This window comes from Bufo gargarizans, chromosome 2 (assembly GCF_014858855.1).
Source record: "Bufo gargarizans isolate SCDJY-AF-19 chromosome 2, ASM1485885v1, whole genome shotgun sequence".
NCBI lineage: Eukaryota > Metazoa > Chordata > Amphibia > Anura > Bufonidae > Bufo > Bufo gargarizans.
The window spans coordinates 546,755,808-546,780,310 of NC_058081.1; the positions used below are offsets into that span (position 1 = coordinate 546,755,808).

At 45.9% G+C, this 24,503-nt stretch overlaps 1 protein-coding gene across 1 annotated transcript in view; it reads right to left on the reverse strand.

Moving 5' to 3' along the window:
- LOC122926660 (D site-binding protein-like) overlaps positions 1 to 22,535 on the reverse strand; it is a 53,256-nt gene extending 30,721 nt beyond the window's left edge. Inside the window, exon 1 of the mRNA XM_044278103.1 lies at positions 21,933 to 22,535. Within this exon, the coding sequence (XP_044134038.1) occupies positions 21,933 to 22,104 (172 nt within the window). The 5' untranslated portion in view covers positions 22,105 to 22,535. The remainder of the gene's footprint in view (positions 1 to 21,932) is intronic.
- Between the last annotated feature and the right edge of the window lie 1,968 nt (positions 22,536 to 24,503).

The following is a 24,503-nucleotide window of genomic DNA, read 5'->3' on the forward strand; positions in this document are numbered from 1 at the left end:
GTTGAAAACATTTGTATCTGTGAACGCCTTTGTCTCTGTATCATCTAAGGGCCTTTTAAAAAAGGATTGTGATAAGTGATGAAATCCAGCTCCATCTTTCCCAACAAAAGAAGCCACCAGCTGCCATAGGTGTTCCTCCTGCACTGTTCTCTCTTAGTAAAGACTAATGCAGGAAGCTACATACTGCAGTTAGCTATAGGGTACTTTTGAGGGAAGGCCTTCTGCGACTGCTTGATGTGCGAGGAGGTTGCCCTTTTTTTCTTAGTGGAGAGAGGAGGCCTTCTGTGACTACTGAAAAGTAGGGGAAAGGGCCTGCTGTGACCACTGGGGAAAGGACCTGCTGTGACCACTGGGGAAAGGGCCTGCTGTGACTACTGGGGAAAGGGCCTGCTGTGACTGCTGGGGAAAGGGCCTGCTGTGACCGCTGGGGAAAGGGCCTGCTGTGACCGCTGGGGAAAGGGCCTGCTGTGACCGCTGGGGAAAGGGCCTGCTGTGACCGCTGGGGAAAGGGCCTGCTGTGACCGCTGGGGAAAGGGCCTGCTGTGACCGCTGGGGAAAGGGCCTGCTGTGACCGCTGGGGAAAGGGCCTGCTGTGACCGCTGGGGAAAGGGCCTGCTGTGACCGCTGGGGAAAGGGCCTGCTGTGACCGCTGGGGAAAGGGCCTGCTGTGACCGCTGGGGAAAGGGCCTGCTGTGACCGCTGGGGAAAGGGCCTGCTGTGACCGCTGGGGAAAGGGCCTGCTGTGACCGCTGGGGAAAGGGCCTGCTGTGACCGCTGGGGAAAGGGCCTGCTGTGACCGCTGGGGAAAGGGCCTGCTGTGACTGCTGGGGAAAGGGCCTGCTGTGACCGCTGGGGAAAGGGCCTGCTGTTACTACTGGGGAAGTATGGGCAAAGGGCCTGCTGTGGCTACTGGGGAAAGTTAGGAGAAGGTCCTGCTTTGATTACTATGGAGGGATGTCGCCTGATGTGTGGAAGGACAAAGACCTGATGTGTGTGCCCAGGCTCACACAATCCGTTCCAGAAGGTTTACAAGATATTTTTTTAAAATATTGTGCCCGATTTTCCCCTTTATCGCTGCGCTGGTACCTTAATTTTATTTTCAATATACATTTTTTAAAATATGTATCAGCTGCTTCTCGACCAGGTTGAAAACCTGGGTCCTATTATAAACCTGTGGTTCTGACTCCTTAGCCCAATAAGATTTGTCTTAGGATAAATCTGCCTGCTTTAATCTGGCCTACTGTAAAAGATTAGACTCCCCAGAATGTCAATCACTGGAGTATGATCTGTACAGGCATTCACCACTCGCCTCCCTCAGGGAATGCTGGGAGAGTACAGCTCTGAAGCCTACAGAACTGTGAATGAACTAGAGCACAGTCTTTAACCCAGGATCATCAAAAGATAATAAAGCAATTGATAAAGTTGTAAAGCTTCTTAATGTACATAGGCCTGAAGCACATGGCCTACCATGTCATATGGCGTTCTATAGAGGTTCAGTCATAGCATGTTCCATCTGATGAGAGCGTTTATCCCCTAGAGGAGAATAGCTTCATACACATGGCACTGACATACTAAGATGTACAGTATCTGATTATTCCTGTTAGGTTGTGTGCACATTTTTCTGCCAAGTGTATATTAATGTGTGATGCATTACTTGAAAATCAATCCTGCATGCTAAACATGCCCAAGAGTAAAAGTAACAGAGGCATTGTAAAGGTTTTGCTCAGAGGAAAATGGTTAAGTGTCACACTTCTTACTGACTGTTGGGTAACTAAAGAAAGTACTAGCTGGGGGAAATGTATTAGTTTAGTTAGTTTTTAGTTAGAAATGTATTAGTGTCTGATACCTCACAGCAATGTTGAGAAGACTCCTTTTACACAGACGCATGAAGATATACAGGCTGGGTTCACACCATGTTTGTGGTGATCGTTTTCTATAGACACCAAACATGTCCATGACCTGGGGGGTCTTACATATACCAAAAGCGTGTTTTTTTCCTCACTGGTGGAGTATTTTAGCATAATTGACAGTTTTTAGCAGGGTAAGCCAGACTTAAAGGTACCCTCTGTGAGTCCAGCAAGAATTTAAAGGGGTTCTTCAGAAATTAAGAAAAGGAAAATACGTCAATATTACTTTATTATAAATATATTACCAATTACCTTTCATTAGTTATAATGGCCCGTTTTGTCTGGGGAGCAATTAGGAGAAATAGAATGGCTGCCATCCTATTAGTACAAACAAAACCTGTCCTAATCGTACAGCAAGACAAGTTACTTCACAACACTGAACTAAAAAGCTGCCTCATCCTCCACTCTACTTGTCAGGGATTATTATTCTGAATACAGTTTAATATGATCTCCAGCTGAATCTGTGTAGGAATGAAGTTCAAGAGGAGACATGAAGTACAGAGAGGAGGTTGGGATGTGGCTAATGAGCAGCTGCTCTTGCATGCAGTGACCACTGAACAACCCCTTTAATCAGTATTAGTTACGATTAAGGATAAGCGAATCGCATAAAACATTGTTCTAATACTGTATGGAGCAGGAGCTCCGTACAGTATTAGAATGTATCGTCTCCATACCACCTGGAACCGAACCAGAGTACAAATTAATTTCCTGAAGTTATTGCACGAAGTCTCGCGAGAGTTCACAAAGCAATAACTTCGGCTCATCGGAGCCAATACATTCTAATACTGTACAGAGTTTTATGCGAATCGACTTCGGATGTTTAATCCAAAGTTGATTTGCTTATCCCTAGTTATGATCAGTAGGAATTTTCCTGCTGTTTTCTCTTCTCCTGTCTATTAATATGTTTGGGGCAGCCGCTATACAACAGTCATCTCACCTGGCAATGTCAATCAAGGAGAGGGTGGGGCTAGATGAGAAAACATAGGGAGCAAGGGTGCACAGACTGGCTTGGTGCACTTAACTGCTCATTTGCATATGGATTAAAGTTATTTTTCTCCATAATGAAGCAACAGTAAAAGGTACCATCACATTCAGTGGAGCTAGCCCTTACAAGGTATTGTGCTTGGTTTAACTGTGAATTTCCTGGTGACAGATTCTCTTTAAAGTGGTTATCCAATTTCATAAAACAGTCCCCCCATGTGCCAGACCCCTCACAGGTAATATACTTACCCCGCTCCTGCTGAGGAAAACATCCAGTGTCGGGGCGAGCAGCCAATGGCAGGCGGGGACGAGCCTCCCTAGCATCGCAGGTGACACTAGGGAGACTCGTCCCCGTCTGCCATTGACTGCTCCCCCACAACACCGGATGTTTTTATCCGTGCACAGGAAGAAACAGCACCAGCAGTGCGGGGACCAGGACTGTGAGGGGCCCGGCACATGGGGCTGTTTGTGAAATTGGATAACCCTTTTAACAGTCTCTTTGTCTCTTTATCATCATCATTTGTTTGTTTCACTAGCTGACTGTCATAACTATCAGAGGCATAACTACCACCGTAGCAGCCGCTATGGCCTGCACCAGCATGGGGCCTGGACAGCAGGAGAAGGACAAATTATTTACTTTCAGGGCCCACTACCCGAAGCAGCAGGTTGTCCTGCATGTATACCCTACAGTAACACTGGCTCAGTAGACAGACTCTGCCCTGTTTCCTGCGCTGCACACAGGGAAGGGATACAATTTTATTGCCAACATAACTCGCACTGGAGAGAGAAGTGGTGGTGAAGGATCTGAGTGATGTCATCATCATGTGACCAGTGCAGCTCATGGTCAAGGACCTGGGGGATGTCACAATGTAAGGGGACAGAGCTTCTGCGCTGTGTGTGGAGGAGAGGTCAGTGGTTGCTCTTCCGCTATAAGTTGTCAAATACTAGGAGTTCTAGTCCTTTCCTTATACTCAGTCTCTGTAATTTCTTCTAGTCATGCTGCGAGTTATAATTCTCTCCTCCTATACCCCTGTCCCTACAATGTCTACTGATGCCCTATAAACAGTTTGATCATGCTGGGAGCTATAGTCCTGTCCCGTTATATCCCTCTCCATGTAATGTCAACTGATGTCCCATAACAGTCTGGACATGCATGGAGTTGTAGTTCTCCCCTCTTATACCGTTCCTATAGTCTCTGATGCCCTATAACAGTGATGGCTAACCTTGGCACTCCAGCTGGGGTGAAACTACGACTCCCAGCATGCTCCATTTATTTCTAAAGAGTTCTGAGAGCAGCCAAGCAAGGGGGGCATCTTGGGAGTTGTAGTTTTACCACAGCTGGAGTGCCAAGGTTAGCCATCACTGCCCTATAATAACAGTACGGTCATGCTGGGTGTCAACTGATGTCCCATAACAGCGTGGACATGCTGGGAGTTGTAGTCCCCCCTTATATCCTACCTATAATGTCTACTGATCCCCAATAATAACAGTCTAGACATGCTGGGAGTTTAAGTTCCCTCCTCTTATATATCTTTCCCTGTAATGCCTAGATAGCCTTTAATAACCTCCTAGAAATGCTGGGAGTCACCTGTGTGGCACGTGACCCATCCATTACTGCTGTGACCAGTCATTTGCTGCAGAGGTCACATCCCCTGCATCAATATGGATGTTGATGCGGGGAGACCAGGGTCCTGCAGAGCTGGCAGCGGAGGCAGAACCCAGTGCTGCAGATCACGCAAGTATGATCACCACTGTGGGTCTGGTCATGAGATGATCGCCCTGGGGTTGCGTGGAAGATGCTGGGGGTGGGAAAATAGTTACTCCCCTGATGACCATCATCCAGTAACATCACCATACTTGCATTGGTGAGGTCCTGTTACCTGCTGAGTGAGACACATGCTTTGTCTGGCTGTTACAAAGTTTGGCCGTAAAGTAAGTCCTGTGGGTATCTGAGTACAAGGAGACACCGTTAGTACCCGTGAGTCCAGTTCTGATGTCTACAGTCCAGCGAGCATTGTTACAGTATTTCATGCCAAGATACTGCACCAAATTATTTTAACCTATAAATTAACATGCTCTGCGGCATCCGGAGACATCGTTCGCTGACCTATCTGCTGACAGATACTTGAATCGGCTCCTTTGTGAGTAGATATCTGTTTATGTGCTTCCTTCCACCCTCAAGCAATAACGCACATACGTCTCATTATATTGAAGGAAAGAATATGGCATCATCATGTTTGTGTCTAGAATATCAGCTTCACATAGAAACATTCTTACTACTATCATTATTTTGTATAAGGCCTCATGCACACGACCGTGTCTGTTTTGCAGTCCGCGAATTGCAAATCTGCAAAACATGGATGCCGGCTGTGTGCGTTCCGCATTTTGTGGAACAGAACGTCCAGCCCTCAATAGAGTAGTCCTATCTTTGTTCGTGATACGGACAAGAAAAGGATGTGCGAAGCGGAGGTGCGGATGAGGACAGCACATGGAGTGCTGTCCACATCTTTTGCTGCCCCTTTTAAGTGAATCCGACCTGCCAAATTGGATGCGGACCCAAACCATGGTCATGTGCATGAGGCCTAAGGCTACATGTGACTGAAATGCTGCAGATTTGCTGTCATGGCTTTTCATGCAGCACTGAACAGTACCTGCAAAATGAATGAGATTTCAAGAAACCTAATTCGTAAAAAAACGCAGTGTGAACTGACCTGTAGGGCGGATTTGAAATCTGCAGCATGACAATTTATTGTCCAGATTTCATTCTTTGCGATGGGTGAAATCTACAGCCATTTTTCCGCTGCAATAACACACGCAGCTCTTGACGATTTTTTTGCCGTGGAACCGTCACAAAACCGCTGTATTTTCAGTCACGTGTGGACATAGACTTTTACAGTTATCAGGAGTTTTGTAATTTTTCTGCTCATATTTTAGAGAAGATAATCCAAATACTGTGGCATTTTAATGTAACTACGATGACACCCCATCTACGGATATTGTGCAGCACATTACGAGCTTGTTAGCTGCACGCTACTGTACACAGTGCTCAGATTTATCTCATAAGTACATAACAATCACCACATGGTTTGTCCAGTAACTGCCTAGTACTACACGTGACTCTGCAAGTCATCCAGTCAGACATGCAGAACACGGCTCTCCGCTCCAGCTTCCTGCCTCACCTGAAATGCCCTCTACCTGCGCCCTGCCTTCCACAGCTTATGGGCAGTGCTCCATGGCGTTGTGCAATTACAGCTCTCCTGTATCCTCCAAACTGATCCATCAAAATGAATATTGAGTAGACGTAGGCTTGCCAAATCCAGAAAGCATATTCTCCAATTATATTATGTAACATTCCAGCTAGAGGGCGAATCCGCAGATAACATGGCGTACCGTACCGGGCACCTAAGAACTGAGGGGGCACGTTCTACTGTGTGCACTTTCAGCATATCACTTCATCTGCCTATGGCTTCTTAGATGTCATGGACTCAAATAAGGAATATTTTATTAAATGCTTCAATTATAAGCAGCAATATGTAGAGGATACGGTCGGCACTGCTGTAGGTGCTGCGCTGATCGAATGTGAGTAGTGGTGGTGCTCAGCAACAAAGGAGAGAAAAGAAAAAGAAATGCGGCAGCTTTATTCACATAAAAAGGTCAGCGTCATGGAGGCAACAGCCGTTTCGCGCTTGTTGCGCTTTTTCAAGCCATCAGTGACTGAATCGGCATGGTTCATAAATACTCCCACACCTTCGTCACTGATTAAATGAATGACACGTATGCAGACCAATCAGAAGACAAGGCAAACAAAAACCACACAAACTACTAATACTATAAAAACACTGCTAGGTCGTTTTTATCATTTAACCCCAGAGGGCCCATGGCTCCTCTTTTTATAATCCAGGCTGCTTCTTTCTGGAGTAAAATACGACCTCTACCCCCCTGCACATTTTTTAAACGTTACTATTACCTCCATGTATTTCATGTACGTGATCTCCTGTGTTCTCTGAATCTGATGTACAAACATCCAATGGTTTCACCAATGTAGAACCTCCCACAGCGGCAAAAAATTGCATAAACTACAAACTGCATTTTGCAAGAGATAAATTGATTGACCCCGCACTTAACTTGAAAAATCTCTTCCTATGCTTGTATTCACACATGGAGCAGTGACCGCATACAAAGTTACCTTCTAGGCTACATGCATGCGACCGTTGTGTGTTTTGCGGTCCGCAAAACACGGATGGCGTCAGTGTTTGTTCCGCAATTTGCGGAACGGCACGGACAGCCATTGATACAACTGCCTATTTTTCTCCGCAAAACGGACATGAATAGGAAAGGTTATGTTTTTTTTTGCGTACCACGGAACGGAGCAACGGATACAGACAGCACTAAGTGTGCTGTTCGCATCTTTTGCGGCCCTATTGAAGTGAATGGGTCCGCATCCGAGCCACAAAAACTGTGGCTCGGATGCGGACTCAAACAACGGTCGTGTGCATGTGGCCTTAGGGGGCATTATTCTAACCAAGTTCGTTCTGGTGTTTGGAAAGGACTCCTCACAATGACATCCCTGATTGTTTTACTTCTCCTAAGGCTACATGCACACGACCGTGCTGTTTTTTGCGGTCCACAAAAAACGGCAAAAAAGGAAGCCGCCCATGTGCCTTCCGCAATTTGCGGAACGGGCGGCCATTGATATAACTGCCTATTCTTGTCCGTTTTGCGGACAAGAATAGGACATGTTATATATTTTTGCGGTGCCGCGGAACGGAGCCACGGATGCGGACAGCACACAGAATGGTGTCCGCATCTTTTGCGGCTCCATTGAAATGAATGGGTCCGTATCCGAGCCGCCAAAACGGCGGCTCGGATGCGTACCCAAACAACGGCCGTGTGCATGAGGCCTAAAGCTGACAATAGGAGACATTATCCTGTGCTAAAACGTGCCAATTGTTAAGAATAGCACTCCTGATGGAGACAGCCATAGGGGAGTAGTCAAATGTGAACACTGCTCTATCCTTATTAGCTTCAGACCTAGGGTTAACCTCTTGAGGGCTGGATGCATTTATATATGCTCTATCAATGACCTTGTCTGGATAGCTGCGTTGCAAGAGATGCTTTTTTAGTATTTCTGATTGCTGAAAATATTCATCCTGATCTGACAGTTCTTTTGAGTTGCACAAATTGGCCGTATAGTACAGATGACTTTACATGAGGTGGATGGAAGGAACCGTAGTGCAGTAGTGATTTCGTGGAGGTCAGTTTTCTATAATATATTGGTGTGAATGATGCCCCCTCTGATTTCCACTTTAACGTCCAAAAATTTGAACACCTCACAATTAATCTTACTCGTGAATCGCATATTCATCTGGTTTTTAGTCTTAAGGTACTCCACGAATTCATCAAACTGCACGACGGTCCCCGGCCGACAAGGGTGGGAACATCGTGGTTATGTACACTACTTCAGATGTGAAAGAAGCAGGAAGCCAATTGAAAAATGTTAATGTAATGCGCCCCTAAAAATTGATCCCACATATGCATATCAGAAACAATTAAGGTCCCTATTGTGGAAATATGATAAGGGGGTTCTCTCCACAGCTACCGGGGAGAGGCTGTACCCTCAATTTTTGGTTAAACCTGTGTGGTATTGCATACCAAGTGCATAAGTCACTGGTGGACCCACCTGGCCGCCCCATCAGTTACTGAGCCTCTTTCCCAATATATTTACTGGCTTTTATGCCCATTATTGAAGGGAATTCCCTCATTTTTGAGGGACACCGGTGACTTTTTGGATGCAATAAAAAGAACTAGAATGGCAGGATGGTTTTGCATTAGCATCCATTGATGTCAAAAGTTTATATACTAGAATACCGCAGGAGTTGGGGGTACAGTGTGTCCGCGAACATTTTGGAGAGAAATAATAAATCAGATTTTTGTGGATTTTGTTTCTGAAGCATTGCATTTTATTTGCACACATAATGGATTTATGTCTAATAAGAACTGGTTCATACAACGCTCGGGGACAGCGATGGGGACCGCAGTGGCTAACACTTTCGCTAACCTCTTCCTCTCGGTTTTTGAAGAGAAGTACATATTTATAGTTAACCCATTTGTATGTTACATCAAGACTTTTTTTCCATTCATTGATGATATGTTACCGCTGTGGAGTACCTTAACACTAAAAACTAGATAAATATGCAATTCACGAGTAAGATTAATTGTGAAAGAGGAAATCAGAGGGGGCACCATTCACACCAATATATATAGAAAACCGACCTCCACGAATTCACCAGATTGGCTACCAGATTGATTGATCACGTACAAGAAATACATGGAGGTAATAGTAACATTTTAAAAATGTGCAGGGGTTGAAGTTGTCAGGCCCCTAACACGGTGGAGGGGGGAATGGGGTGATAGAGGGCGTATTTTACTCCAGAAAGAAGCAGCCTGGATTATAAAAAGGCGGGCCCGGTTAAATGATAAAAACGACCTAGCAGTGTTTTTATAGTATTAGTAGTTTGTGTTTTTTTTGTTTGCCTCGTCTTCTGATTGGTCTTCATACATGTGTCATTCATTTCAATCAATCAGTGATGAAGGTGTAGGAGTATTTATGAATCACGCCGATTGTCACTGATGGCTTGAAAAAGTGCAACAAGCGCAAAACGGCTGTTGCCTCCATGACGCTGACCTTTTTATGTGAGTAAAGCTGCAAAGAGTACCGTATTTTTTACCCTATAAGATGCACCAGCCCATAAGATGCACCTAGGTTTTTGAGGACGAAAATAAGAAAAAAAATATTTTGAACCAAACTGTGTGCTTTTGGTGGGTTTTGAACTAATCGTGGTCTGTGTATGACACTATTATGGGGGCATCTGTGGATGGCACTGTTATGAGGGATCATTATGGGGCATCTGTGGATTGCACTGTTATGGGGGAATCTGTGGATGACACATATATAGCATCTTATCTAATGTGTCATCCACAGATCCCCCATAACCGTGTCCCTGTGTGGTGAATGGAGGCCGGCGTCTGGTTTTGTAATGGCAGCGGGGCCCGGTGCAGTCACTGTATTCTACTACACCGGGCCCCGCTCACAGTAGTATCATCATATCTAACTTGTAGGTATGGTTAAACTATTCAAATATCATCTGAAATCCAGCGCTTTACTTACTACTAACTTTGTAGCAGCCAGGAGGCCGGACGGGCGCTCGCAGTATGACTCACTACGTCAAACACCTGCGCCACCTGCTTCACTCATAAAGTGGGCCGGGCAGGCGCGTGACGTAGTGAGTTACGCTGCCGCCTGCCCGGTCTCCTGACTGCTACGAAGTTAGTAGTAAGTAAAGCGCTGGATTTCAGATGATATTTGAATAGTTTAACAATACCTACAAGTTAGATATGATGATACCACTGTGAGCGGGGCCTGGTGTAGTAGAATACAGTGACTGCACAGGGTCCAGGAGAGGACATCAGTAGTTGTCTAACAACCGGCACCCCATGCCAACAGAAGACAGTTCCGTCGTGTCACTGCAGCGCTGCTTCCATCCACTTCACTTGATAAAAGGTGGAGAACCCGTTTAATGGCTAGTTCTGGGACGGTAGGCCAGGTTGGTAAATGGTGCGGTCACTCTCATACAGACCTCCTAGAAGCTTTACTTTTGGACAGAAAGAGAGAACTCTGATGCAACAGGAATCGCACATAGAGGTTTGAGCCAAAGCCAGCGCTGGATCCAAAATAAGGAGAAGTGTACAGCAAAGATGGCTAGGACTGCTCTCTTCTGGATCTGCTCATGTGGTTGGCACAAAAACTGCAACAAAACTACCTGCTTTTAGCTCAAATATTACATATGAACCTGATCTTCGGCTACAAAAGCACATGCAATTCTTGATGCAAGCCAAAATGAGGAGTGGATCCAGGCAGAAGGAGAAGCCTAAGGCCTCTTTCACACGTTCACTATAGAACGTCTCAGGGTCTGGTCAGGGAAAAAAACTGATGGATTTGCATGCAACAGCGTTTAATATTTCAGCTTTTTTCACCCGGTGTGCATCCATTTTGCATCCGTTTTTCATGCATATGAAACAAACTGAAGAATACTACAAAACATCTACCGGATGCCTTCTTTTTTTCATGCAGCCCATTCATTTCCATGTGGAAAAATGGACAATACAGAACATGCTGTGATTTGTCCTGACTGCAAGGCTGGTCAGTAATGAACGACGCTCATGTGCACAGACCCATTGAAATGAATGGGTTAGGATTCAGTCCAAATGCTGTCCGTTCAGATCTAGATGGAAAAAACGTGCGTGTGAAATTAGCCAAATTCCCTCTTTTATATTTCCCATTTTGAAAAAAAAAAAGTGCAGTTCTAGCCTTTCGCGTCATTTTGAAAATCTTTGCGTTCTACTGTAGATCGTGTTCAAATAGTTATCCTTTTACTTGCTGTAGGGAGGTGTCCTTGGGGCGCCTTCGCACGCTGCATTCATTTGAATGGGGTGGCAAGCACAGGGATTTTCAGTCACAGAACTTTCTACAACAAAATCGGTGACACGTAAGGCACCCTTAGGCCTCATGCACACAACCGTATTTCTGGTCTGCACCTGATCCGCATTTTTTTGCAGATCAAATAAGGACTAGTGTTGAGTGAACTTGTGTTTCCAAGTTCGGCGCACAAGGTTTAGGTTATCCAAGAATTCCCTTATGGATTCCGCTACCGCGTATGGTCTGTGAAGCTTGTCGCTGAACTTGAAAACACAAGTTCGCTGATCCCTAATGTGGACTCATTCCCATCGATGTCATCGAAGCAGCCATGCTGCAAATTATCAAACAGGTCCTCTTCTTGTCCGTTTTGCAGATGGGGCCTGTGAAAAGTGCAGCATGCACAAGGACCGCATCCGTATTTGGTGAATCCACGGTTTGCAGATATGGTCATGTGCAGGATGCCTTAAAATGAGAGACTTTTATCTAAGAGGATGATGCTTTTTTCACCTAAAGAAGGACTAGGGCTCAATCCTACAGATCAAATCCTAGTATCCATGGTTAATACTATGGAGAAAGGCACGTCCAGTTCATAGACAGCTACAGGGTAAGGTCGCATGCACATGGCCCCTGTTATGGCAACAGACAGGTTTTCTGCTGGATTCAGTATACAGTGGCGGAAATAATTATTTGACCCCTCACTGATTTTGTAAGTTTGTCCAATGACAAAGAAATGAAAAGTCTCAGAACAGTATCATTTCAATGGTAGGTTTATTGTAACAGTGGCAGATAGCACATCAAAAGGAAAATCGAAAAAATAACTTTAAATAAAAGATAGCAACTGATTTGCATTTCATTGAGTGAAATAAGTATTTGAACCCCTACCAACCATTAACCACTTACCGCTAAGCTAACGCCGAAAGGCGTCATCTCCGCGGCGCTCCCAGGCTACGCTAACGCCGATTGGCGTCATCTCGCGTGAGCCGAGATTTCCTGTGAACGCGCGCACACAGGCGCGCGCGCTCACAGGAACGGAAGGTAAGCGAGTGGATCTCCAGCCTGCCAGCGGCGATCGCTCGCTGGCAGGCTGGAGATCCGAATTTTTTAATCCCTAACAGGTATATTAGACGCTGTTTTCATAACAGCGTCTAATATACCTCCTACCTGGTCCTCTGGTGGTCCCTTTTGTTAGGATCGACCACCAGAGGACTCGGGTAGGTCAGTACAGTCGCACCAAACACCACACTACACTACACCCCCCCCCCGTCACTTATTAACCCCTTATAAACCCCTGATCACCCCCTGTCATTGATCACCCCCTGTCATTGATCACCGCCCTGTCATTGATCACCCCCCTGTCAGGCTCCGTTCAGACGTCCGTATGATTTTTACGGATCCACGGATACATGGATCGGATCCGCAAAAAGCATACGGACGTCTGAATGGAGCCTTACAGGGGGGTGATCAATGACAGGCGGGTGATCACCCATATACACTCCCTGATCACCCCCTGTCATTGATAACCCCCCTGTAAGGCTCCATTCAGACGTCCGCATGCGTTTTGTGGATCCGATCCATGGATCCGTAAAAAATCATGCGGATGTCTGAATGGAGCCTTACAGGGGGGGTGATCAGTGACAGGGGGGTGATCACCCTGATTACCCTGATCACCCCTGTCATTGATAACCCCCCTGTAAGGCTCCATTCAGACGTCCGCATGCGTTTTGTGGATCCGATCCATGTATCCATGGATCCGTAAAAAATCATGCGGATGTCTGAATGGAGCCTTACAGGGGGGGTGATCAGTGACAGGGGGGTGATCACCCTGATTACCCTGATCACCCCCTGTCATTGATAACCCCCCTGTAAGGCTCCATTCAGACGTCCGCATGCGTTTTGTGGATCCGATCCATGTATCCATGGATCCGTAAAAAAGCATACGGACGTCTGAATGGAGCCTTACAGGGGGGTGATCAATGACAGGCGGGTGATCACCCATATACACTCCCTGATCACCCGATGTCATTTATCCCCCCCCTGTCATTGATCACTCCCCTGTAAGGCTCCATTCAGACGTCCGCATGATTTTTACGGATACATGGATCGGATCCGCAAAATACATGCGGACGTCTGAATGGACCCTTACAGGGGGTGATCAATGACAGGCGGGTGATCACCCATATACACTCCCTGATCACCCCCCTGTCATTGATAACCCCCCTGTAAGGCTCCATTCAGACGTCAGCATGCGTTTTGTGGATCCGATCCATGGATCCGTAAAAAATCATGCGGATGTCTGAATGGAGCCTTACAGGGGGGGTGATCAGTGACAGGGGGGTGATCACCCTGATCACCCCCTGTCATTGATAACCCCCCTGTAAGGCTCCATTCAGACGTCCGCATGCGTTTTGTGGATCCGATCCATGGATCCGTAAAAAATCATGCGGATGTCTGAATGGAGCCTTACAGGGGGGTGATCAGTGACAGGGGGGTGATTACCCTGATCACCCCCTGTCATTGATAACCCCCCTGTAAGGCTCCATTCAGACGTCCGCATGCGTTTTGTGGATCCGATACATGTATCCATGGATCCGTAAAAAATCATGCGGATGTCTGAATGGAGCCTTACAGGGGGGGTGATCAGTGACAGGGGGGTGATCACCCTGATTACCCTGATCACCCCCTGTCATTGATAACCCCCCTGTAAGGCTCCATTCAGACGTCCGCATGCGTTCTGTGGATCCGATACATGTATCCATGGATCCGTAAAAAATCATGCGGATGTCTGAATGGAGCCTTACAGGGGGGGTGATCAATGACAGGGGGCTGATCAGGGAGTCTATATGGGTGATCACCCCCCTGTCATTGATCACCCCCCTGTCATTGATCACCCCCCCCCCCCCCTGGTAAGGCTCCATTCAGACATTTTTTTTGGCACAAGTTAGCGGAAATTTTTTGTTTGTTTTTGTTTTTGTTTTTTCTTACTAAGTCTCATATTCCACTAACTTGTGTCAAAAAATAAAATCTCACATGGACGCACCATACCCCTCACGGAATCCAAATGCGTAAACATTTTTAGACATTTATATTCCAGACTTCTTCTCACGCTTTAGGGCCCCTAAAAAGCCAGGGCAGTATAAATACCCCACATGTGACCCCATTTCGGAAAGAAGACACCCCAAGGTATTCCGTGAGGGGCGTATTGAGTCCATGAAAGATTGAAATCTTTGTCCTAAGTTAGCGGAAAGTGAGACTTTGTGAGAAAAAAACAAAAAAAAAAAAATCAATATCCGCTAACTTATGCAAAAAAAAAAAAAATTCTAGGAACTTGCCAGGCCCCTCATTGAATACCTTGGGGTGTCTTCTTTCCAAAGTGGGGTCACATGTGGGGTATTTATACTGCCCTGGCTTTTTAGGGGCCCGAAAGTGTGAGAAGAAGTCTGGGATCCAAATGTCTAAAAATGCCCTCCTAAAAGGAATTTGGGCCCCTTTGCGCATCTAGGCTGCAAAAAAGTGTCACACATCTGGTATCGCCGTACTCAGGAGAAGTTGGGGAATGTGTTTTGGGGTGTCATTTTACATATACCCATGCTGGGTGAGAAAAATATCTTGGTCAAATGCCAACTTTGTATAAAAAAATGGGAAAAGTTGTCTTTTGCCAAGATATTTTTCTCACCCAGCATGGGTATATGTAAAATGACACCCCAAAACACATTCCCCAACTTCTCCTGAGTACGGCGATACCAGATGTGTCACACTTTTTTGCAGCCAAGGTGGGCAAAGGGGCACATATTCCAAAGTGCACCTTTCGGATTTCACCGGCCATTTTTACACATTTTGATTGCAAGGTACTTCTTACACATTTGGGCCCCTAAATTGCCAGGGCAGTATAACTACGCCACAAGTGACCCCATTTTGGAAAGAAGACACCCCAAGGTATTCCGTGAGGGGCACGGCGAGTTCCTAGAATGTTTTATTTTTTGTCAGAAGTTAGCGGAAAATGATGATTTTTCTTTTTTTTTCTTTTTTCCTTACAAAGTCTCATATTCCACTAACTTGCGACAAAAAATAAAAAATTCTAGGAACTCGCCATGCCCCTCACGGAATACCTTGGGGTGTCTTCTTTCCAAAATGGGGTCACTTGTGGCGTAGTTATACTGCCCTGGCAATTTAGGGGCCCAAATGTGTGAGAAGAACTTTGCAATCAAAATGTGTAAAAAATGCCCTGCAAAATCCGAAAGGTGCACTTTGGAATATGTGCCCCTTTGCCCACCTTGGCAGCAAAAAAGTGTGACACATCTGGTATCGCCGTACTCAGGAGAAGTTGGGGAATGTGTTTTGGGGTGTCATTTTACATATACCCATGCTGGGTGAGAGAAATATCTTGGTCAAATGCCAACTTTGTATAAAAAAATGGGAAAAGTTGTCTTTTGCCAAGATATTTCTCTCACCCAGCATGGGTATATGTAAAATGACACCCCAAAACACATTCCCCAACTTCTCCTGAGTACGGCGATACCAGATGTGTGACACTTTTTTGATGCCAAGGTGGGCAAAGGGGCACATATTCCAAAGTGCACCTTTCGGATTTCACCGGTCATTTTTTTACAGATTTTGATTGCAAAGTACTTCTCACACATTTGGGCCCCTAAATTGCCAGGGCAGTATAACTACGCCACAAGTGACCCCATTTTGGAAAGAAGACACCCAAAGGTATTCCGTGAGGGGCATGGCGAGTTCCTAGAATTTTTTATTTTTTGTCGCAAGTTAGTGGAATATGAGACTTTGTAAGGAAAAAAGAGAAAAAAAAAAAAATCATCATTTTCCGCTAACTTGTGACAAAAAATAAAAATTCTAGGAACTCGCCATGCCCCTCACGGAATACCTTGGGGTGTCTTCTTTCCAAAATGGGGTCACTTGTGGCGTAGTTATACTGCCCTGGCAATTTAGGGGCCCAAATGTGTGAGAAGTACCTTGCAATCAAAATGTGTAAAAAATGGCCTGCAAAATCTGAAAGGTGCACTTTGGAATATGTGCCCCTTTGCCCACCTTGGCAGCAAAAAAGTGTGACACATCTGGTATCGCCGTACTCAGGAGAAGTTGGGGAATGTGTTTTGGGGTGTCATTTTACATATACCCATGCTGGGTGAGAGAAATATCTTGGCAAAAGACAACTTTTCCCATTTTTTTATACAAAGTTGGCATTTGACCAAGATATTTTTCTCACCCAGCATGGGTATATGTAAAATGACACCCCAAAACACATTCCCCAACTTCTCCTGAGTACGGCGATACCAGATGTGTCACACTTTTTTGCTGCCAAGGTGGGCAAAGGGGCGCATATTCCAAAGTGCACCTTTTGGATTTCACCGGTCATTTTTTACACATTTTGATTGCAAAGTTCTTCTCACACATTTGGGCCCCTAAATTGCCAGGGCAGTATAACTACGCCACAAGTGACCCCATTTTGGAAAGAAGACACCCCAAGGTATTCCGTGAGGGGCATGGCAAGTTTTTAGAATTTTTTATTTTTTGTCGCAAGTTAGTGGAATATGAGACTTTGTAAGAAAAAATAAAAAAAATAAAATCATCATCATTTTCCGCTAACTTGTGACAAAAAATAAAAAGTTCTATGAACTCACTATGGCCATCAGCGAATACCTTAGGGTGTCTACTTTCCGAAATGGGGTCATTTGTGGGGGTTTTCTACTGTTTGGGCATTGTAGAACCTCAGGAATCATGACAGGTGCTCAGAAAGTCAGAGCTGTTTCAAAAAGCGGAAATTCACATTTTTGTACCATAGTTTGTAAACTGCTATAACTTTTACCCAAACCATTTTTTTTTTTTGCCCAAACATTTTTTTTTTATCAAAGACATGTAGAACAATAAATTTGGCGAAAAATGTATATATGGATGTCGTTTTTTTTGCAAAATTTTACAGCTGAAAGTGAAAAATGTCATTTTTTTGCAAAAAAATCGTTAAATTTCGATTAATAACAAAAAAAGTAAAAATGTCAGCGGCAATGAAATACCACCAAATGAAAGCTCTATTAGTGAGAAGAAAAGGAGGTAAAATTCATTTGGGTGGTAAGTTGCATGACCGAGCGATAAACCGCTAAAGTTGTGGAGTGCCGATTTGTAAAAAAGGGCCTGGTCACTAGGGGGGTATAAACCTGTGGTCCTTAAGTGGTTAAGAGTTCTGGCTCCCACAGAGTGGTTAGACACTTCTACTCAATTAGTCACCCTCATTAAGGACACCTGTCTTAACTAGTCACCTGTATAAAAGACACCTGTCCACAGAATCAATCAATCAAGCAGACTCCAAACTCTCCAACATGGGAAAGACCAAAGAGCTGTCCAAGGATGTCAGAGACAAAATTGTAGACCTGCACAAGGCTGGAATGGGCTACAAAACCATTAGCAAGAAGCTGGGAGAGAAGGTGACAACTGTTGGTGCGATTGTTCGAAAATGGAAGGAGCACAAAATGACCATCAATCGACCTCGCTCTGGGGCTCCACGCAAGATCTCACCTCGTGGGGTGTCAATGGTTCTGAGAAAGGTGAAAAAGCATCCTAGAACTACACGGGAGGAGTTAGTTAATGACCTCAAATTAGCAGGGACCACAGTCACCAAGAAAACCATTGGAAACACATTACACCGCAATGGATTAAAATCCTGCAGGGCTCGCAAGGTCCCCCTGCTCAGGAAGGCACATGTGCAGGCCCGTCTGAAGTTTGCCAATGAACACCTGAATGATTCAGAGAGTGACTGGGAGAAGGTGCTGTGGTCTGATGAGACCAAAATAGAGCTCTTTGGCATTAACTCAACTCGCTGTGTTTGGAGGAAGAAAAATGCTGCCTATGACCCCCAAAACACCGTCCCCACCGTCAAGCATGGGGGTGGAAACATTTTGCTTTGGGGGTGTTTTTCTGCTAAGGGCACAGGACAACTTATTCGCATAAACGGGAAAATGGACGGAGCCATGTATCGTGAAATCCTGAGCGACAACCTCCTTCCCTCTGTCAGGAAACTGAAAATGGGTCGTGGATGGGTGTTCCAGCACGACAATGACCCAAAACATACAGCAAAGGCAACAAAGGAGTGGCTCAAGAAGAAGCACATTAAGGTCATGGAGTGGCCTAGTCAGTCTCCGGACCTTAATCCAATCGAAAACCTATGGAGGGAGCTCAAGCTCAGAGTTGCACAGAGACAGCCTCGAAACCTTAGGGATTTAGAGATGATCTGCAAAGAGGAGTGGACCAACATTCCTCCTAAAATGTGCGCAAACTTGGTCATCAATTACAAGAAACGTTTGACCTCTGTGCTTGCAAACAAGGGTTTTTCCACCAAGTATTAAGTCTTTTTTTGTTAGAGGGTTCAAATACTTATTTCACTCAATGAAATGCAAATCAGTTGCTATCTTTTATTTAAAGTTATTTTTTCGATTTTCCTTTTGATGTGCTATCTGCCACTGTTACAATAAACCTACCATTGAAATGATACTGTTCTGAGACTTTTCATTTCTTTGTCATTGGACAAACTTACAAAATCAGTGAGGGGTCAAATAATTATTTCCTCCACTGTATGTGATACAAATGCACTGTTTTTAGGGGAGAGTAGCTCCACCATATGGTGGCCTGTGCCTATGGCTTCCTAGTATGGAGCTGAAAGGAACTGTACAGCCTGCAGGTGTGCATGAGGCCTAAGGCGCCGCGCACACAGCGGAGGCTTCTGAACAGTCCTAAAGTTCTCCATTATGGAGCCGTAGTAGATTTTAATGTTCTTACTAGCAATCTGGAGAATTCATATCCAATATTTTGTACCGGAGGCGAGTTACACATCAAATGTAGCAGATACCTGCATGTATCCGTACCCATATATGTAGTGTAGTGTATTGTAGATCTTGAGGTTAAGCAAAATGAAATGCCAACAGCGGCTTTTCATTTCTCTTAACCTCAAGATCTACAATACAAAACACTACATACAGTATATGGGTACGGATACACGCAGGTATCGGCTACATTTCACGTCTAACTCACCTCCGGTACAAAATATTGGATATGAATTCTGGGAGTGATCCAGTTATTATTTTGAATACTTTTATTTAATGTGATATATACTTTTATTCATGTATTTATATGTGAGGTTGCTTCTTGAAGGAATAGGAACCTTTGTAGGGAACCAACCCCTAAGGCACATCGATGAATAGAGACTTTGTAGTTTAAATCCGATCAGGAGCCGATATCCGTATCTTCAGAAAATCCCTCACTGTCCCAGAATACACCGCTTTATTGACAGTTACCATATAAAAGGAAACCTTCTTACACCCACTGAGGAAGGTGTTCTTAACCCCGAAACGCGTCTGAACAGCGAGGGACCGAACGGAATAGAAGCGGTTTTAATATTATTGATTTCTTCGGAGACACTTACATTACTACCTCTCGACATCGTACGCGGACTATTGCTGGATCTGTGGATTCAAAGTACAGGACCAAGTTCCCCCCGCCTCCCGAGTCACATGACACATCACGGGGAGAGCTGGGGACCACGTGGGACGCCTCGTAGGTCCTTGCAGGGTAAAGCAGGAATCTGATCCTGTGTCTCCTGACCAGCCTCCAGCCATGGAGCTCTGATAAGTGACCTGGAGTGGTAAGACCAACTATATGAATGTGCAAATACTGAAATTTATTGTAAATCCGGTACAGTTGAAGCACGCGGACTGGTACAAACTTTGATATAATCCCCGGTCTACGGAGAACAAACATCTGACACTCTGTATCCACTTATACCTTCAAGATTTATGTATCCACTATAACCCTTACTACACCTTCCAACCAACGGGTCTCATATATTGAGTGATTGCTCTACAGAGGACTTCTGTTTAGAGTAGAATGCGTATCCATTGAGATCGTGCTTGGATTGTGTTTTATCAATGAGCATGTTTTTGGCCTTAATTCGTGAATCTGGTCATTTGAATCTACTGGGCTGCACGCAGCAAACCCTTTTTATGAATTTATTATATTTTTTATAGCTGTGAATAAATTGTTTTTAAATGCAATTCTATTTGTGGCGGTCCATGTGTTGCTGAGATATTGAGTGCCCCCCACCTATTCATGTATTCACCCTAAACCTTTCTATACAGCACTGGGGGTGCTGAGGGGTGTGCACCTGTCCATTACCGTATTTGGGCAATTTGGTTGAGCCACTAGTACCACTACTCTTTCTGGATGGTTACATGTTTGAGGCCATGGGCCTTGTGAACATGACCATGCGAATGTCCACTTCTATTATGGTGCACATGGCGGGACCACATGTAACCATGTTGTGGACCACCTTGTTCTATGTGGAGCACCATATCTCAGACAGTTTTGCTTCTAGTTTTATTTTTATATTTTATATATTTGTTAGCCAAGCCCATCACCACCATATTCGTGATCCAACTATGTTCAAGCGCTTCGAGGCCTAAGGTGGGATGCACCCTGAAAATTCACACCCAAGGCTCCACAATGCATGTGAATAGGGTTTGGAAAATCTCATACACATACTGTGGAAATAAACTGTGGGTTATGTCGCCTTTCCGCCATCTCAATGGTCTGGGTCTGCGTGTACAAATGCATGCCTATTTACTGGACATTTTTCTGGACCGTATGACTAGTCTCATTGCGCTTCCATGTGCAAATGACGTCATATGGAGAGGAGATGTTCCTGTGGCATCAGAATCAACTCACTTCAACGTTTTTTCTACTTCTGGTTATTATCAGCTACATTGTATCTACTGGCTTCTTTGACGTCCTCATCATGGACATTGGACATATGGGGCTGTCATCATAAAATGAAGTGTGAAGGAGCGGATACTATTCACCTAGGCCTGAAATATGGTTGTCTATGGCTATCACCCAACATTACTGATTGTAAAGTCTCGTTCTATGAGCTGGAATTAACTGAATCATCAGGGGGGCGAATGCAGAGGAGCCGGGTCTAGTGCAAAGACAATGGCGGCCCTAGCTATTTGGTTGGAAGGGGCCATAGATGTTACACTGTCAGCAGGCTAATATCTATGGCCAGGATTAGACAGGATCCTATACTGTATATCTTGAGTAACTGGAGCACTTCCAGCTAGTCAATCAGTAAATATGGCCAGATATTCAATGAGGCTCTACAAATACTACACACATCCTAGGCTTTGAAGGCATTTTGAGGTCAATTTTCAGCTTTTCGTCCCCTAAGGTCACCCTACACACGGATAAGTGTTCGCATACAGCTGGGTTCTTCCTATAGCGTTCCAATGGCTGCTCCACACACCGAGCAGGAATGTGAATACTGAGCACTGGATGGTTTTCAATAAGGCTAGGATACATAAAGGACTAAAATAACAAATAAATAAGAAGCCTCCCTAAAAACGAACCCGTCACATTCTACACTGGCACTTGGCTGGAAGAAATCCAAATCTGATAAATGCACAGAAGTGAGACTGGCACATCTGCCATACGGATACATGGAGAGGCGCAACATAAGCCTTCTACTGAGATTAGATAGATGGATATGAGATAGATGTATGTGTGGTACTTACAGTTGGACAGATCCTTTGCCCTGCGATCTTGCCCCTTGATGGGCCCTTGCAGCAGGCTCTTCAGGCTCACCATCCCAGCCCCTGGTACCCCTGTAGGGGGCGTGGGATGCAGCTGCTGCTGCTGGCCCTGGAGCTTCTCGTTGCCAGCCAGCTGGGCTGTGGGCCGTGCCATTTCCTCCGGTGCCCCTTCCTGAAGACCACAGATGATAATTCCAGGTACACCAGGTCTCCTGGCCTCCAGATGTGCTGCTGTTAACTGTTCTAAATCAGAAAGACTTGCAAGAAAAAAAAAAAGTAAAATGAGAAGGGTGCCAAGGAGCTCCTCCAAGGAGCGGTTCAGCAGGGTCGCAGCTGGCACAGGAGGCGCTGGCAGGGGGGCGAGGACAGGAGTTCCCCCATTTCCTGATCAATGGGAAAGCGCAGGCTTCTTCTCGCCTCTTCCTCTGGAGCGGAGATAACACAGGAGGAGTGTGCGGCGGCTACATCCATGTAACGAGACGGCGCCGGCAGCCAATCAGCGGAGGGGGGAGCCGCGTCCTGCCTGCGCACCATGGATTTCTGGCCGCGCTCCGCACTCCGCTCGCTGCCGCCCGCTGAGCTCTGTTTGTGTTTTCCAAGTTTCTCTGGGATAGTCATGTGGCAGTGACATGGGGAGAGGCAGGTGGACCCTGACCTATTTTTACCCAATCACGGCCGAGCCAGGAGGGGCCTGACCCAGTTATAGCCAATGAGGAGCCTGGCTGGGCGGGCGGATGAGGGTTAGGTACACATGGACGGGCATGTGTCTGCTGGCTGTGCTCTCTGGGACGGGAGAGACGATTAGATGTGTGTGTGCAGGCATGTGTGCGCTCCCTCGAAGACCAGCTGCGGGCACATGCAGAGCCCAGCCTGCCAGCACACCATGGGGCATTGCACCTCCACAAGGTGTGCGCAGGAGGCCTCGCCTCAGCCATTAACCCTCCAGCAACCAATGCCGTGAATTGGTTAACCTGTGCGGAAATGTTGGCTCTGCTGTGCACAAAATGGCAGCTGCAGAGCTCTGGTAGTTAAGGGGTTAATAGAAATCCCCGTCCTTCCCGTTGGGGCTCATGCACACGACCTGCAGAGCCCTTCATCTCAATGTGTTCCAGAAGCCCAATAGTCTGCCATTTATCCTAAATCAAACTATAATACTTGATTAATAGCAACACAACTGAGACTCAATGTATACAGAATTAACTATGATACAGGTAACATTGTCAACAATGCAATTTACTAGCTTTTACTGTTCTAGTACACATATATGCAAGAAATGTTTCTTTATAAATGATGAAAATACCAATAAAAATTACTCTGACAAAAAAAAAAAGACAGAACATGTCCTATTCTCCGTTTTGCAGACAAGGATAGGACATTGGTGGCATGCACACGGCCGGGATCCGTGTTTTGCAGACAAGGATAGGACATTGGTGGCATGCACACGGCCGGGATCCGTGTTTTGCAGACAAGGATAGGACATTGGTGGCATGCACACGGCCGGGATCCGTGTTTTGCAGACAAGGATAGGACATTGGTGGCATGCACACGGCCGGGATCCGTGTTTTGCAGACAAGGATAGGACATTGGTGGCATGCACACGGCCGGGATCCGTGTTTTGCGGACAAGGATAGGACATTGGTGGCATGCACACGGCTGGGATCCGTGTTTTGCGGACAAGGATAGGACATTGGTGGCATGCACACGGCCGGGATCCGTGTTTTGCGGACAAGGATAGGACATTGGTGGCATGCACACGGCCGGGATCCGTGTTTTGCAGACAAGGATAGGACATTGGTGGCATGCACACGGCCGGGATCCGTGTTTGCGGACAAGGATAGGACATTGGTGGCATGCACACGGCCGGGATCCGTGTTTTGCAGACAAGGATAGGACATTGGTGGCATGCACACGGCCGGGATCCGTGTTTTGCGGACAAGGATAGGACATTGGTGGCATGCACACGGCCGGGATCCGTGTTTTGCAGACAAGGATAGGACATTGGTGGCATGCACACGGCCGGGATCCGTGTTTTGCGGACAAGGATAGGACATTGGTGGCATGCACACGGCCGGGATCCGTGTTTTGCAGACAAGGATAGGACATTGGTGGCATGCACACGGCCGGGATCCGTGTTTTGCGGACAAGGATAGGACATTGGTGGCATGCACACCGCCGGGATCCGTGTTTTGCAGACAAGGATAGGACATTGGTGGCATGCACACGGCCGGGATCCGTGTTTTGCGGACAAGGATAGGACATTGGTGGCATGCACACGGCTGGGATCCTTGTTTTGCGGACAAGGATAGGACATTGGTGGCATGCACACGGCTGGGATCCGTGTTTTGCAGACAAGGATAGGACATTGGTGGCATGCACACGGCTGGGATCCGTGTTTTGCAGACAAGGATAGGACATTGGTGACATGCACACGGCTGGGATCCGTGTTTTGCAGACAAGGATAGGACATTGGTGGCATGCACACGGCTGGGATCCGTTTTTTGCAGACAAGGATAGGACATTGGTGGCATGCACACGGCTGGGATCCGTGTTTTG